At 35.5% G+C, this 14,270-nt stretch overlaps 1 protein-coding gene and 1 non-coding gene across 4 annotated transcripts in view; one reads left to right on the top strand and one right to left on the bottom strand.

Moving 5' to 3' along the window:
• Positions 1 to 14,270, bottom strand: part of PCMT1 (protein-L-isoaspartate (D-aspartate) O-methyltransferase) — a 45,731-nt gene that overhangs the window by 21,217 nt on the left and 10,244 nt on the right. For all 3 annotated transcript variants that reach the window (XM_019746919.2, XM_019746917.2, XM_019746918.2), the window contains exons 2-3: positions 10,269 to 10,373; positions 9,009 to 9,040 (exon numbers count right to left, since the gene is read on the bottom strand). In XM_019746919.2, the coding sequence (XP_019602478.1) occupies positions 9,009 to 9,040; positions 10,269 to 10,373 (137 nt within the window). The remainder of the gene's footprint in view (positions 1 to 9,008; positions 9,041 to 10,268; positions 10,374 to 14,270) is intronic.
• On the top strand, positions 2,136 to 2,260 carry LOC141571989 (U6atac minor spliceosomal RNA). Its single transcript, XR_012497023.1, has one exon. It is a non-coding gene; the product is annotated as a U6atac minor spliceosomal RNA (small nuclear RNA).

Raw genomic sequence — 14,270 nt, 5'->3', positions numbered from 1 at the left:
TGGATTAAATGTCAGAAGTACTGGATTCTACTGTTGCTGCATTTATTAGCCCCATGATATTGGCAGTTAGTTTTAGCTCATTGTTCCTCAGTTTCCATGACATTAACGTGGAGAGAAAAAAAGTTGTTCCAATCCTGCCTTCTCCACAGAAGTATCATTGTGAATAAAAGTCATGATGTATTAAATAAAGTACTTTATCAATTCTAAAGGATTTAAAAATGAAAGGTATAATGTTTACATTAAAGAAAATCCAACCATTGCAGCACAATGACCTGTTGCTATTACTCTTTAAGGTACTTCAAAGTCATATATAACAAGTAATATATGTAAAATTATAAGTAATTGATCTTTTACTTCTATTTAGTGTGTTTTAGAGTGTTGGTAAACCCTCTCTAAGGAAATCTTGTATACAACTCTCAAACTATGAGTAGCTTCCCTCTTTTGCTTGGTTAGAGAATGAAATGACTTCGTTAGTAAAAAGGAAAAAAACATTTGGTTACCACCCTCCTGTCCCTTTTCTCCTGTTATCCTGCCCCATCCCTTCCCTATTGGAGCAGGTCTATTGTAAAGCCTTAAGCTGGGCTGAACAAGGTAGTTGCCCACACCCAGGAGGGCGAGAGGGTAGCTGCAGTGCCCAGTCAGAGGTGTCAGAACCCAAGCAGGGTCGGGGGTCATCTACACTGACAAAGGGGAGGGGACCAAAACAAGCGTCGAACCCAAGCTAGGTGAGGAGGGTTTCTGTGCATCACTGCCAGGTGTTAGAGCATAAATGGGGGAGAAGGGGGAGGATGGGGAGGATGGGGGACAGTGACAGCAGTGGGAAACTGGCTACATACAGGGGGCTGATCAAATAAATAAGTATATTAGGAAGAAAGGAACCAGGTTTCTCACTGTCAGAAAACAAAGTGAAATATGAAAAGGAAGAAGACAGGAAACCATGAAAATATACTGACATAAACAAACAATAAGGGACAGACATATATAAGATCTCGAAGTACCCCTCACAAGATAATGATTAATTGCAAATGCCAATGAAAGTAACTGTAGAGTGGCCAAGACATGGAAACAACCAAAATGTCCTTCGATAGATGAATGGATGAAGAAGTTGTGGTATATATACACAATGGAATACTATTCGGCAGTAAGAAAAGATGATATAGGAACATTTGTGACAACATGGATGGATCTTGAGAGTGTAATGCTGAGCGAAACAAGTCAGACAGAAAAAGCAGAGAACCATGTGATTTCACTGATATGTGGTATATAAACCAAAACAACAAAAGAACAAGACAAACAAATGAGAAACAGAAACTCATAGACACAGACAATGGTTTGGTGGTTGCCAGAGGGTAAGGGGGTTGGGGGCTGGGGGGTGGGAGATGAGGGTAAGGGAGATAAAATATATGGTGATGGAAGGAGAACTGACTCTGGGTGATGAACACACAACGGGATTTATAGATGATGTAATACAGAATTGTACACCTGAAATCTATGTAATTTTACTAACAATTGTCACCTCAATAAATTTAATTAAAAAAAAAAAAAAAGAAAGTAACTGTAGAGTGGAGAAGGCTCACAGACACTACCTTAATCAAATGAGTATCATATCTTTAGTAATGGGACTAATCAAAATTGTACACTGTCTGATGGGATTCTAATGAGAACCCAGCATCACTTCTGTGATATTCCCACCAAAATGGCATAACCTGAATCTAACCATGAGGAAAAATTAGACAACCCCAACTGAAGGACATCAACAAAACAACTGGCCTGAAGTCTTCAAAGAGTCAAGGTCATGAAAGTCAAAGAAAGGCGGAGGAACTGTTCCAGATTCAAGGAGACCAAAAGAGGAGTGATTCTGCCGGATCCTTTGTCATTGAGGACTTCATAGGGACAACCAGAAAAACCTGAAAGGGGTTTGAAGATTCAATGTTCATGTCCTACTTTTGATGGTTATATTGTAGTTATTTGGGGGACTGTACTTGTTTGCAGGAAATACACCCTAAAGTACGCTAGGGTGATGGGGCGTCATTTCTCTAACTTATTCTCAAATGGAGTAAAGAAAAGTTCTTGGTACTGTACTTGCAACTTTTCTGTAAGCTTGAGATTGTTTCAAATTAAAAACATATCTGACTGTGTTGTATGAAAGGAGAGAAGGTTAGCACTCCCCTGACAAGGATGGAAGAGGCCCTCGGGCCTAACAACACACACATGGTTAAGGCATTGCCACCTACTTCGGGACATCTAACCATTATTTTTTTTATCACTTTGTGAGGGATGTAAATGTCTAACTAGTACATTGTTTTGTACACCTGAAACTAATTAAAAAACAAAACAAAACCAAGAACCTAGAGTGGCCAGTTAGCTCAGTTGGTTAGAGCGCAGTACTCTTAATAACAAGGTTGCTGGTTTGATCCCCACACGGGCCACTGTGAGCTGCGCCCTCCACAACCAGATTGAAACAACTACTTAACTTGGAGCTGACGGGTCCTGGAAAAACATACTTAAGAAAAACACACACACAAAAAAAATCACACACACACTCACATCTTAAAAAAAAAAACTAACTTTATCTTTCTTTGGTGTTTCAAAATGGTACAGTGGGATAGTATCTGAATCATCATTAAGAACATCAACCAGTAGAGCAAGAAAGTACTAGTTAATGAGTTTTTAAGACATGCACTGGATTAACTAACTTTTACCAAGGAAACTGCTGGGGATATTTTATTTAAACTTGCTGTTCTTAGACAAGAGGCTTAATATTAACCCAAAGGATGGAGTCTCTATGGAGAGAGTTTGTGTACTTTTGGGGGGATGAAGATCTGTGGCTTTCATCAGAGTCTTAAAACGACCAGTATTCCCTGAGAGTTAACAATTTCCATTACTAAGACAACAAGTATCACACATGATAAGAAAATGGAAGTAATCAAAGAGACGAAGTAACTCCTATAATACGTGACTTTCCTAAACCCAGAAATCAAAGGACTAGAAGAGACTTCTTTAAGGTGCCAATTCCCAATCAATAGGCAATACTGTCCCAATCTAATTCCAAAAGAAACTCAGGAATTTTTTTTCAGTATTATGTTGGCATAAGATTTGTTTTTTTTAAAAAGAGGGGTATACTAAGTTATTAAGTCTCATTCAGATTTAAAATGTGAAGGCTTTCGATCACAATTACTAGCTTTCTTTTCATGTTTTTATCACTATTGATAGTATTTTTCTGGATAACCCATGCTCATCTCTAAATCTAAAACTTAACAGTTCTTTAAAAGTTGATTTTTATAACTATGAAAAATTGCAAAGCCACAGAAAAACTGGAAATACAACGAACACCGTTTTCTCCTCGTATAGAGTCACCAATTGTTTATACTGTGCAATGCTATTTTACCAAATCATCTAAAAACAGAATACAGACATCATACTTTGCTCCTAAATACTTCAGCATGTGTCTGCCAAACACACACACACACACACACACACACACACACACACACACACACACACACTAGGACATCCTCCTTTGTAACCACATCACCATTATTACCACACTCAAAATCATCAATTTAGTATCATCCAACACATGCACCATACGCAAGTTCCCTCTTTTGTCCCCAAAATGTTCTTTACAGCTGTCCCCCCAATCCATTCAAAGTTTATGCACGGCATTTGCCAATCTAGAACATTCTATCCCCAACTCTCCTCCACCTACCACTTTTTTCTGTTCTTCAGAATACTGACTCCTTTAAGGAATCCTGTCTGGTTGTCCTACGTAACAGCCCATATCCTAGATGTGACAATCTCCTCGTGGTTAGATCCAGATCAAAGACTTTCAGCAAGAGCACCACCCAGGGCTTGCCGGGCACTTCCCATGACGTCACACCAGCACCCTCACTGCTGGACTTGCCCAGCTCAGCCGCTCAGTACATGCTCTAACCACCAGATCACTGTATTTTCGAGGAATATTTTTCTTTGTTATTAGCAAGTATTATGTAATCATTTGAGGCTACATGGTTATTTTTGTTTCCTAACAACCTTCCTTTTAATAGCTTTGATTAATTGATCATCATTGCCTAATTCAATCATTACATTGATAACAAAATAGTGATTTTTAAAATTCCATTATTCCTTTCACATTCATTAATTGGCATTCTTCTGTTTTTCATTTTGTCCCTGTCTTCCTTTTTTTTTTAAATCTCTATGGACCCATAGATTTTTGTTTTTTAATTCACTGTGTTACAATCCATTGTCTTCATTATCATTTTTTGATTCTCAAATTGTCTCCAACGTAGCCTTTGGCAGTCTCTTCAAACCTGCTCCTCTGTCCTTCCAACATTACCCCAGGAGCCTCTGACAACTTCCCCACTTTCCAACAGTCAGTCACTACTTCAAGGAGCTCTAGTCTCTTTAGTGAGAAATGGTATTTAGGATCAATATCTGGATGCTCAGTGTGGTGTGCTCACTGCTACCAGGACACCATTTTAACAGGTTGCTTTTAGTCTCGTGTCCACTGCATATATCACATTTTTATTAAGACTTTGGAAAATATCCCAGGGTTGTAGTTATTTCCAACCTGTGATTTTAAGGTTCCTTAAACATAAATATCATTTCTCTTTGCTCCTCACTTTCTGTTTCTCTTTTAATACTTCTAAGATCTATGCAATAAATGATACAAAATCACAACTGCTTGTCCATATAATATAATTAACACTATGTTATTCTATTCACATCCTTGTGCAGCAAGCATCAAAGGACAACATGTGCTTAGTGTTTGTGTATGTGTACATATGTGTAGATGTATTGTGTGACCACTTTAATACATGTACACACATACACGTTTCCTTTATTAAGAGACATAGGTTACTCAGCAAATGTAAGTGATTAAAAATGCACCCTTTTGAACCCTCATACACTGTGGGTGGGAATGTAAACTGGTGTAGCCACTATGGAAAACAGTATGTAGGTTCCTCAAAAAAATAAGAATAAAATTACCATATGATCCAGCTATTCCTCTCCAGTGCATCTACCCCTCCAAAAATCTGAAAACATGTATTCGAAAAGATATATGTACTCCGATGTTCACTGCAGCGCTATTTACGGCGGCCAAGACATGGAAACAACCAAAGTATCTTTTGATAGATGACTGGATCAAGAAGATGTGGTATATATACACAATAGAATACTATTCTGCCACAAGATGAAATACTGCCGTTTGCAACAACATGGATGAATCTTGAGATTATTATGCTAAGTGAAATAAGTCAGACAGAAAAAGTCGAGAACCGTATAACTTCACTCATATGTGGCATATAAAACTGAAGGTAACAAAGGAACAAGACAAACAAACAAAAACTCATAGACACAGACAGTAGTTTAGTGGTTACCAGAAGGTAAGGGGGGAGGAAGATGGTAGAAGAGGATAAAGAGGGTGAAATAGATGGTGATGGAAGGAGAACTGATTCTGTGTGGTGAACACATAATGCAATATATAGATGATGTATTATAGAATCGTACACTTGAAATCTATGTAGTTTTCTTGACCATTGTCAGCCCAATAAATTTTAATAATAAAGATTAAAATTAAAAAAAAACAGTATCCTTTTTAGAAAGAAATTCTGATACAAGCTATATCATGGATAAACCTTGAGGACATTATGCTAATTGAAATAAAATAGTCACAAAAAAAGAAATACTCAAAAAAAAAAAAAAAGTACTCTGATTCCGCTTACGAGATACTTGGGAAAATCAAATTCATAGAGACAGAAAACAGAATGGTAACCTGAAACCTATGTAACTTTATTAACAATTGTCACCCCAATAATCTTTAATTAAAAAAAGAAAATAGAATGGTAGATGTCAGGGCTGGGCAGAACAGGAAATGGGGTATTATTTTTAAATGGGTATAGAGTTTTAGTTTTACAAGATGAAAAGAGTTCTGGATATTAGTTGTACAAAAATGTCAATGTACTTAAGGTTACTGTACACTTAAAATATGGTTAAGATGGTAAATTGTATACTATGTGCATTATACCACTATAAAATTTTTTTAAATGCATCCTTTTCAACAGTTAAAAGACAAATAACCCAACTAAGAAATGGAAAGGGATTTGAACAGACATTTCTCTAAAGGAGATATACAAATGGTCAACAAGCACATGAAAAGATGCTCAGTGTCATTATCCTTACGGAAATGCATAGCAAAACCATGAGACACCACTTTACAGCTACAAAGATGGATAAAATAAATAAAACATACAGTAACAAGTATTACCAAGGAAATGGAAAAATTGGAACCCTCATACATTGCTGGTGGGAATGTAAAATAGTGCAGCCACCTTGGAAAACAGTCTCGCGGTTCCTCAAAATGTTAAACACAGAATTACCACACGACCCAGCAATTCCAAGTACATACCCAAGAGAACTGAAAATATATGCACACATAAAAACCTACGTTAATGTTCACAGTAACATTATTCATAGTAGCTAGAAAGTGGGAACAAAAGAAAAAGTGGGAACAACCCAAATGTCCCATCAACTGACAAATGAATAAACAAAATGTGGTATATCCATACAATGTAATATTATTCAGCAATAAAAAGAAATTAAATTCTGATGAATGTTACCCCATAGATAAACCTTGAAAATATTATGCAAAATATAAAAATCCAGTCACAAGAGACTATATGTTGTAATAATCCCATTTATGTGAAATGTCCAGAATGGGCACAGAACCAAAAGCAGGTTAGTAGTTGCCTGGACCTGGGGAGAATGAGGGATGAGAACAGACTGCTAATCGGTACAGAGTTCCTTTCTGAGGTGATGAAAATGTTCTGAAATTAGGTAGTAGTTTTGTTTGCACAACTCTGGAATAGATTAAAAATTACAGATGTGCATACTGTAAATGGATGAATTTTATAGTATGTGAATTATATCTTAATAAAGCTGTTATATTTCGTTTTGTAAAAATGCATCCTTTGCCATGGAGCTACTATCATATTTTGTTTGGCGATTAACTGGACAATCAGCAAAAAACGTCAGGAGAAAAAAACAATTCACACAGTATATCCCTAAATATCTAAAAACATACACCTCCAGTCAATTTCTCAAACATGTTGCATACCAATTCTCCAAAATAACTTTTAGGTTTAAATGAATGTTTTTATTTAAATCTTTCATTTTAAGTAGTAGCTCAAAATGTTCGTAGGGATCTTAAAACTGTAACTTTTTTTAAAATCAATAATTTCTTGGAATAGGTAATACATTAAAAAAACCATTCCTATTCCACGGTTTGAAAAAAAGGGAAAAATTGACAACATATAGCGGGAGCGTATAGAGTGAAAAGAAGATCTCATTTCCACTCCTATTCCTCCAATCACCTAATTCACTACCTTAGAAGAAATCATTTTTAGTTTTCATGCCTATAGGAAGACATATGCGCACGTTTTTGACTTTTGTGTATTAAAGAATACTCTATTCTTCTGCACTCTCTTTTATACTTAATGTTTCCTAAAGATCTCACCATATTTGTACTAATAGAGCTTCCTCATTTAAAAGTTTCACAGTATTTCACTGTATAGATATACTATAATTTATTACAGGCCAATATTAGTGGACTATTAGTGATTGTTATTTTTTCCCTGTGATAATGTCAATGACTGTATCTTTTAAGTCATTTTGCACTTGTACAATATACTATGGGATATCTTGAAATAAAACTGGAGAGTCTGAGGTATATTTCACATTTTACAAATATTGCCAAATTGCCTTCCAACACTATCAATGTACTCTCTCACCAAAAAAAGTATGTGACTACCAGTTTTCCCTTTCCAAAACAAAGTATCAAACTTTTTTATCTCTGACAATCTGGTAAGTGAAAAATGGTACTTCATTGTAGTGTTAATTTGCAATTTACTAAACATAAGTGAAGATGACATCTTTTCATTTGTTTAAGTACCAATGTCATTTGTATTTCTTTTTCTATGAACTATCATTCTTATACTTTATCCATTTTCTTTTGGGCTTATTGGCCTTTTACTTAACTTACAGGATACATGTGTACACATATGTATGTTATATATGTATATGAGTATATAAAAATTTGCTCTATGTCATCTTATGTATTACAAATATTTCACTCAGTTTTTCCTCTTTTACTTTTGTTTATAACTTTTTTTCTTTGCAGAAATCCCAAATTTGTATGTTGCAAAATATGTCAGGTTTTAATGGCTTCTTTGTCTTTTGTCATGTTTTAAAGTCATTTCTGGGTGCAGGGAGGTTATCACTTTGTAAGGGGTGTAAATGTCTAACTATTACATTGCTTTGTACAGCTGAAACAAACAAACAAACTTAATGTTTATAAATATCTTCCTATATTTTTCTTCTAGTTTAATTATCAGTTCACTATGAATATATGTGTAGAATTTATTTTAGTATAAGGCTCTAAGTTTAAACAAGAGCTTCTCCAACCTCAAGCACTTGCAGAGAAATCAGAAAAGCTATTGTTTTGTTCACCAAAACCAACAGAGTACTCATTCAAATAACTGACATTTAAAACCCAAGAAAATTCCCAACAGATTAAAAGTGCTAGATAACTTAAAATAGGTCCTTCTGAAACTTATATAGCTTTATAGCGGCCACATTTGACCAATCTGTAATGAATTTTTCATATAAAACATGAATATGCAATGTGAGACTTCTATAAAATGTCCATTATTTGAAATATTCTCTCCCTTCATTAAGTCATCACTAAACAACCTGATAGATCCATTTTGTACATGATTAGATACCAATGGCAACCACCAAAAACTTTAATGAGTTTCTACCATGAAGAGTTCCTTCTACATACCATGTATTAAGAATAAGATGTTCATGATCAATTTGCTATAATCCACAGGTGATAAAATAGATGCAACTAAAAGTTTAAAACGTTCTTTAAACCTTGTTTACTGAAGAAAACGATTGTAGAGGAAAAATATGATCCATTAGTACCCAAATGACCAAAGTTAACTTACCATATGCGGAGCACTGATTGTTGCTTGGAAACCTACAAAAGAAGAGAACTACTGATACATTCAGCTGCAAAAACATACCAAAGACTCCATATAATTCCTTTCCTAACATCCATAAATTACTTTCCATAATGTTTTTCATTTTTATGATCTCAAGAAATTAAAACTTTTATTTTGTACTTTGGAGTTCTGTCATGCAGCAGTTAAAATTAGGAAATCATGCAAAGGCTACTGTGCTCATCTAATACAACAGTCCACTATTTCTAAAGATCTCTTCTCCTGTATAGTTAGCTAAGAAAGGAAGAATTTAAATAAGTTGAGCTGATAAATGACTTGTTTTCTCTTCAGATTTATAAAAAGAAAATAAGCTTCCATATATGTAATAGATATGTAAAATCTAGATATGTAGAACTGCTTCATAGTTCTAGCAATTAAAAAAAAAAAAGAAAAAAACTAGAGCAACCAGCAAAGTAGCTAAGAGACTAATAAACTACATCAATTGACTCTTTATACTATCACCTGATGTAAATTTACACAATCTTTTCTTAGATTTTTTTTTTCTTCTTCCAGTGTTGCTTTCTCAGAATTTACTTACCTGCTTCTGCATCTGAAGCAATTTTCACTGAGCAGTGGTAGCAGGTGCCTTTGGGGTTCAGAAGCTCCCCAGGATCTTCTCTGCTGACTGTTACAGTGCTTCAAAAGAAGAAAGCATGGCAGCCGGCCGAATGAATCCTGAGGCACTTCTGAGCCTCAAAGGCGCCCACAGCTAAGGCTCAGCAGTTCAGCAAAACCTGCTTCAGGAGAAGGAGTTAAATGTGGAACTTTATAAAATCAAGCTCAGGTCAAAACATTCAGGGCAAGTGAAGCAGAAAAGTCAGTAATAACTACACTTACTTCCTTTAGCACTGAGTTTTAAAACTGATGCTAATAGGAAAAACAACTTTAGTCCACATTAAAGCCCTTAACGAAAACTCAGCACGCAGCTTCAACTGTACATTTTCATTAAAAGTATATTTTAAGAAAAACTGTTTTAAAAATTATTTATATATATTATATTGCTTGAAAAATAGAAAAGATACTTCATATACATATAACATCATTTTATTAAAATGGATATGTTTGGGATTATGAAACTTATAAAGGCATAAAATTCAAACTAGCAAGGTAATATTAGATAAATATCTGTGTCCCAGTCTATTTTACTTACAAAAATTATAGAATAAATGAGTGAAAATGTGACATTTTCCGAAATCCAACGCTTACCTATTGATTGTGGGGAGTCCATATAAGGGTTACACTTTGCATAGTGGGCGCGGTCGGTGGCCAGCATCACTTCAAATACTTTATCTGTTTTGATGATTCCATTTTCTGAAATGAATGAGGCAAATATTTCAAGCTAGGAGTAAGATAATCGGATGCATTTTAGAATAATTACTCTTCAAATATATGGTGATGGAAGGAGAACTGACTCTGGGTGGTGAACACACAATGGGATTTATAGATGATGTAATACAGAATTGTACACCTGAAATCTATGTAATTTTACTAACAATTGTCACCCCAATAAATTTAAAAAAAAAGAAAAAGAAAATAAAACAATAAAAATTCAAAAAAAAAAAAAAAAAAGAATAATTACTCTGTCTGCATGGTGGAAACTAGACTGAAAGAGACCAAGATTGGAAACTGTTGCAAGGGCCCATGTACTCTCAACCTGACCTTTAATGACAGTAAGAATGAAGAAAAGCAGAAGGATTTGAGTTATACTCAGTAGGTTAACATATACCCAACTGACTAGATTTGGAGGAAAGAGCGGGTAATGGGTGAGATGTGGATGTCGTGCATTGATTTGAGAAATCCCGGAGAAGGATCCGAGTTAGGAGGAAAAGGACAACTTATGTATCCAGTTAGGGGCTATGGACCAGACAGAGGGAGATATTCAACAGTCAGTTGACACATGGATCTGGGGCTCACAAAGAGATCTAGGGTAGAGATGTAGATTCCTAGTTACACAGATGGCAACCGAAGCAATGGAAGGGAACTAAAGCGGCTAGAAAAGAACAAAGAAGAAAAACAAAGTGGACATTTAAGAGAGATGCAAAGGAAGTGGAGCCTTCAAAGATTATGACAAGGAGCAACCACGGGAAGTGAATGAAAATCAAGCAGATAAACTGTTACAGAGCCCAAGAGAAACAAATTTTCAAAAGGAAAGCAAAGTCTCTATATGTATCTTAAACTATGTATTATATATATTAAATTATATATATACATTAAATTTTATATATTAAATTACACACATACACACACACACACACACACACCTCCCCAAACTATCAATTCTTTGAGCTTAAATATTATATGTTAAACTTCAATAACCCTCATGGCACCATGCAAAGTTATTTTTCTGCGTTTTTTTTGTTTGTTTGTTTGTTTTTAAAGATTTTATGGGGGAAGGGGAGAAGAGGTACAGGACTTTACTGGGGAACAGTGTGTACTTCCACGCCCTTTTTCCAAGTCAAGTTGTTGTCCTTTCAATCTTAGTTGTGGAGGGTGCCATTCAGCTTCAAGTTGTTGTCCTTTCAGTCTTAGTTGTGGAGGGCGCAGCTCAGCTCCAGGTCCAGTTGCCGTTGCTAGTTGCAGGGGGCGCTGCCCACCATCCCTTGCGGGACTCGAGGAATTGAACTGGTAACCTTGTGGTTGAGAGCCCACTGGCCCATGTGGGAATCGAACCAGCAGCCTTCAGAGTTAGGAGTATGGAGCTCCAACAGCCTGAGCCACCGGGCTGGCCCCAAAGTTAGTTTTCAATAAAGCCCTTGTTAACTCAATATGTTTAACAAGATAAACAAGACAGCATAGTTTCTGTCCTCACAGATCTAAAATCATAAGATTAAATGTGCGAACTTAATTTTAACAATCCAGAAATAAACTTTTTTAACCAAAATATGCTTTGCTAAAAACCACTGAATTTTACAATTTAAATGGGTTGAAGTATATGGTATGGAATTATACTGTAGTAAAGCTGTTTTAGAAAAGAATTTAGGGGGACTAAAGGTGGCAACCAGGAGAAGCACCGCTTCTGGGAGAGAATCAGATAAACAGGGAAAGGACGGTGCCTCTAGATGAGGTGATGAAGTAAAAGAAGGAAGAAAATTAAGGATCCTCCAGAAACAAAAAAGCAACAAGATACGCCAACTCCTCCCCTTTTCCCACCGCTTTTACCAACACCATCATCCATTAAAGAAACTGCAAGTCACTACACTGACAAAAGGTGCTCTTAAACTGTAAAATAGGAAAAAGAAAAAAAAACTTCCATTCAAAGCTACCATGTTTTCCCGAAAATAAGACCTACCCGAAAATAAGCCCCAGTTAAGACTGTCAGCCAGACGGACGCACTTAGTACCTTATGACACTGTTCCAGAAGAAGATGACATGACTGTATTTGAATTAATGTAGATTGTTGTACATGAAATAAGACATCTCCTGAAAATATGCCCTAATGCATCTTTTGGAGCAAAAAATTAATATAAGACCTGATTTTCAGGGAAATACAGTATAAGACCCGGTATTATTTTCGGGGAAACACGGTATGGGTGGAATAATAATACTTAAGTGTTATTTGTTTTTACAAAGCAGAAAGAATACAACTAAAAACAATGGGAGAAGAAAAAAGAGCAAAAGTAAAATCAGATCATTAACTGTCATATAGGTAACAGGAAGAATCAAAGGACACCATTTAATACTGACTGACAGACAGTAAATAGTTAAGAAAAAGGTGGTTTAAAGACACTATAAAAGATATAAATACAAACTTTCCAAATAACAAGAGTATTTTTTAAAATAGCAAACAAGGCAGGCACACCAAATAGAGAAACATTGTAAATAGTCACAGATTGGCAAAGACCAACTTATACCATCTTTCTATTTTAAAATATTGTAAGTTTTGGATAAATTAAGCCAAATCGAAAATATTATTTCTACACAAATAAGCTTAGGCTAGGTACCTGAAAAGGTTATTAAAATAAAACAGTGAAATAAATAAAAGTGAAAGCATTTTTTAAAAGATTTAAAATCAGAGTAATAATAATAGATATAATTTACTGAATTTACCATGTGCCAGACAAAATCCTAAGCACATTACATACACTATTTCTTTTAAGATATGAACTTATGGTCTATGAACTATGAAACAATCGTATGTTATCTCTAACAGTGCTATAAACACTGTTATTACTCCATTTTACAGATGATGAAATTATGTTTAGATAAGAGACTAGGTTGTTCAAGATCAGAGGGCAAGTAAGGGCCATTCAAACTGAGATATTAGATTACTATTGACCACTTCACTCTATTGCTACTAACACATTCAAATAGCTTAGTGACTTCTACTAATTCATTTCCCAAAATAATTCTTGAGTGGTTCATTTGCCCTGAACTCAGTTCAAATGCCAGACAGGTGATTCATAGACTCTCTAGGTCACAAGGGGCGTTAGAAGCCATCAAATCTAACTTGATAAATTGGTACCATGATCTCTACTTGAAGAGTTCCACTGATGTGGAACAGCCCTTCCCACATTCACACCACTCCAATTATCAGAACACTTCTCTGTATTAAGATGAAACGACAGGGTGGCCAGTTAGCTCAGTTGGTTAGAGCGTGGTGCTAATAACACCAAGGTTGCTGGTTCGATCCCCGCATGGAGCCACTGTGAGTTATGCCCTCCATTAAAAAAAGAGAGACAGAGATAAAATGTCCCTCTTTTTAACTCACTTACATGAACCCTTAGTGCTGCTCTCTGAAACCAAAGGACATATTAAATTTTCTATCCAGCCAACCATTTTTACACATCTGAAAACATACCACGACCACTTCAAGCCTTATCTTTTTCAGATTAAGCAGCCTCACTCAATAATTCCAATTATTCATCAGTTTTAAACCATCATCATATTCACTTATTCTTCTCTAGATGGGCACTTAAAGTGTGACATGTGAAAATATTGCTCCAGGTATATTCTAAAAATCAAAGTAAATTCAAGAGATTACCTCCCTTAAACTAGATAATGTACTTCTATCAAACTTACGTGAGTTTCTTTGGCTGCTTTCTTAGTCTATAGTGGCTGTGTAATTTACTAAAAACCCTAAACGGTTTTTAAAAGCCTGTCACCAGTCATTTATTCAAAAGCTGAACACATAAATTTGTACCACAAGGTTATTATTTTTTACCAGGATTCCATATTTTGAAAGATGCCTGAACCAAGCTGCATTAACTA

This window comes from Rhinolophus sinicus, linkage group LG05 (genome assembly GCF_036562045.2).
Source record: "Rhinolophus sinicus isolate RSC01 linkage group LG05, ASM3656204v1, whole genome shotgun sequence".
Taxonomy (NCBI): Eukaryota; Metazoa; Chordata; class Mammalia; order Chiroptera; family Rhinolophidae; genus Rhinolophus; species Rhinolophus sinicus.
This window is presented reverse-complemented; position numbering and strand designations above follow the sequence as displayed.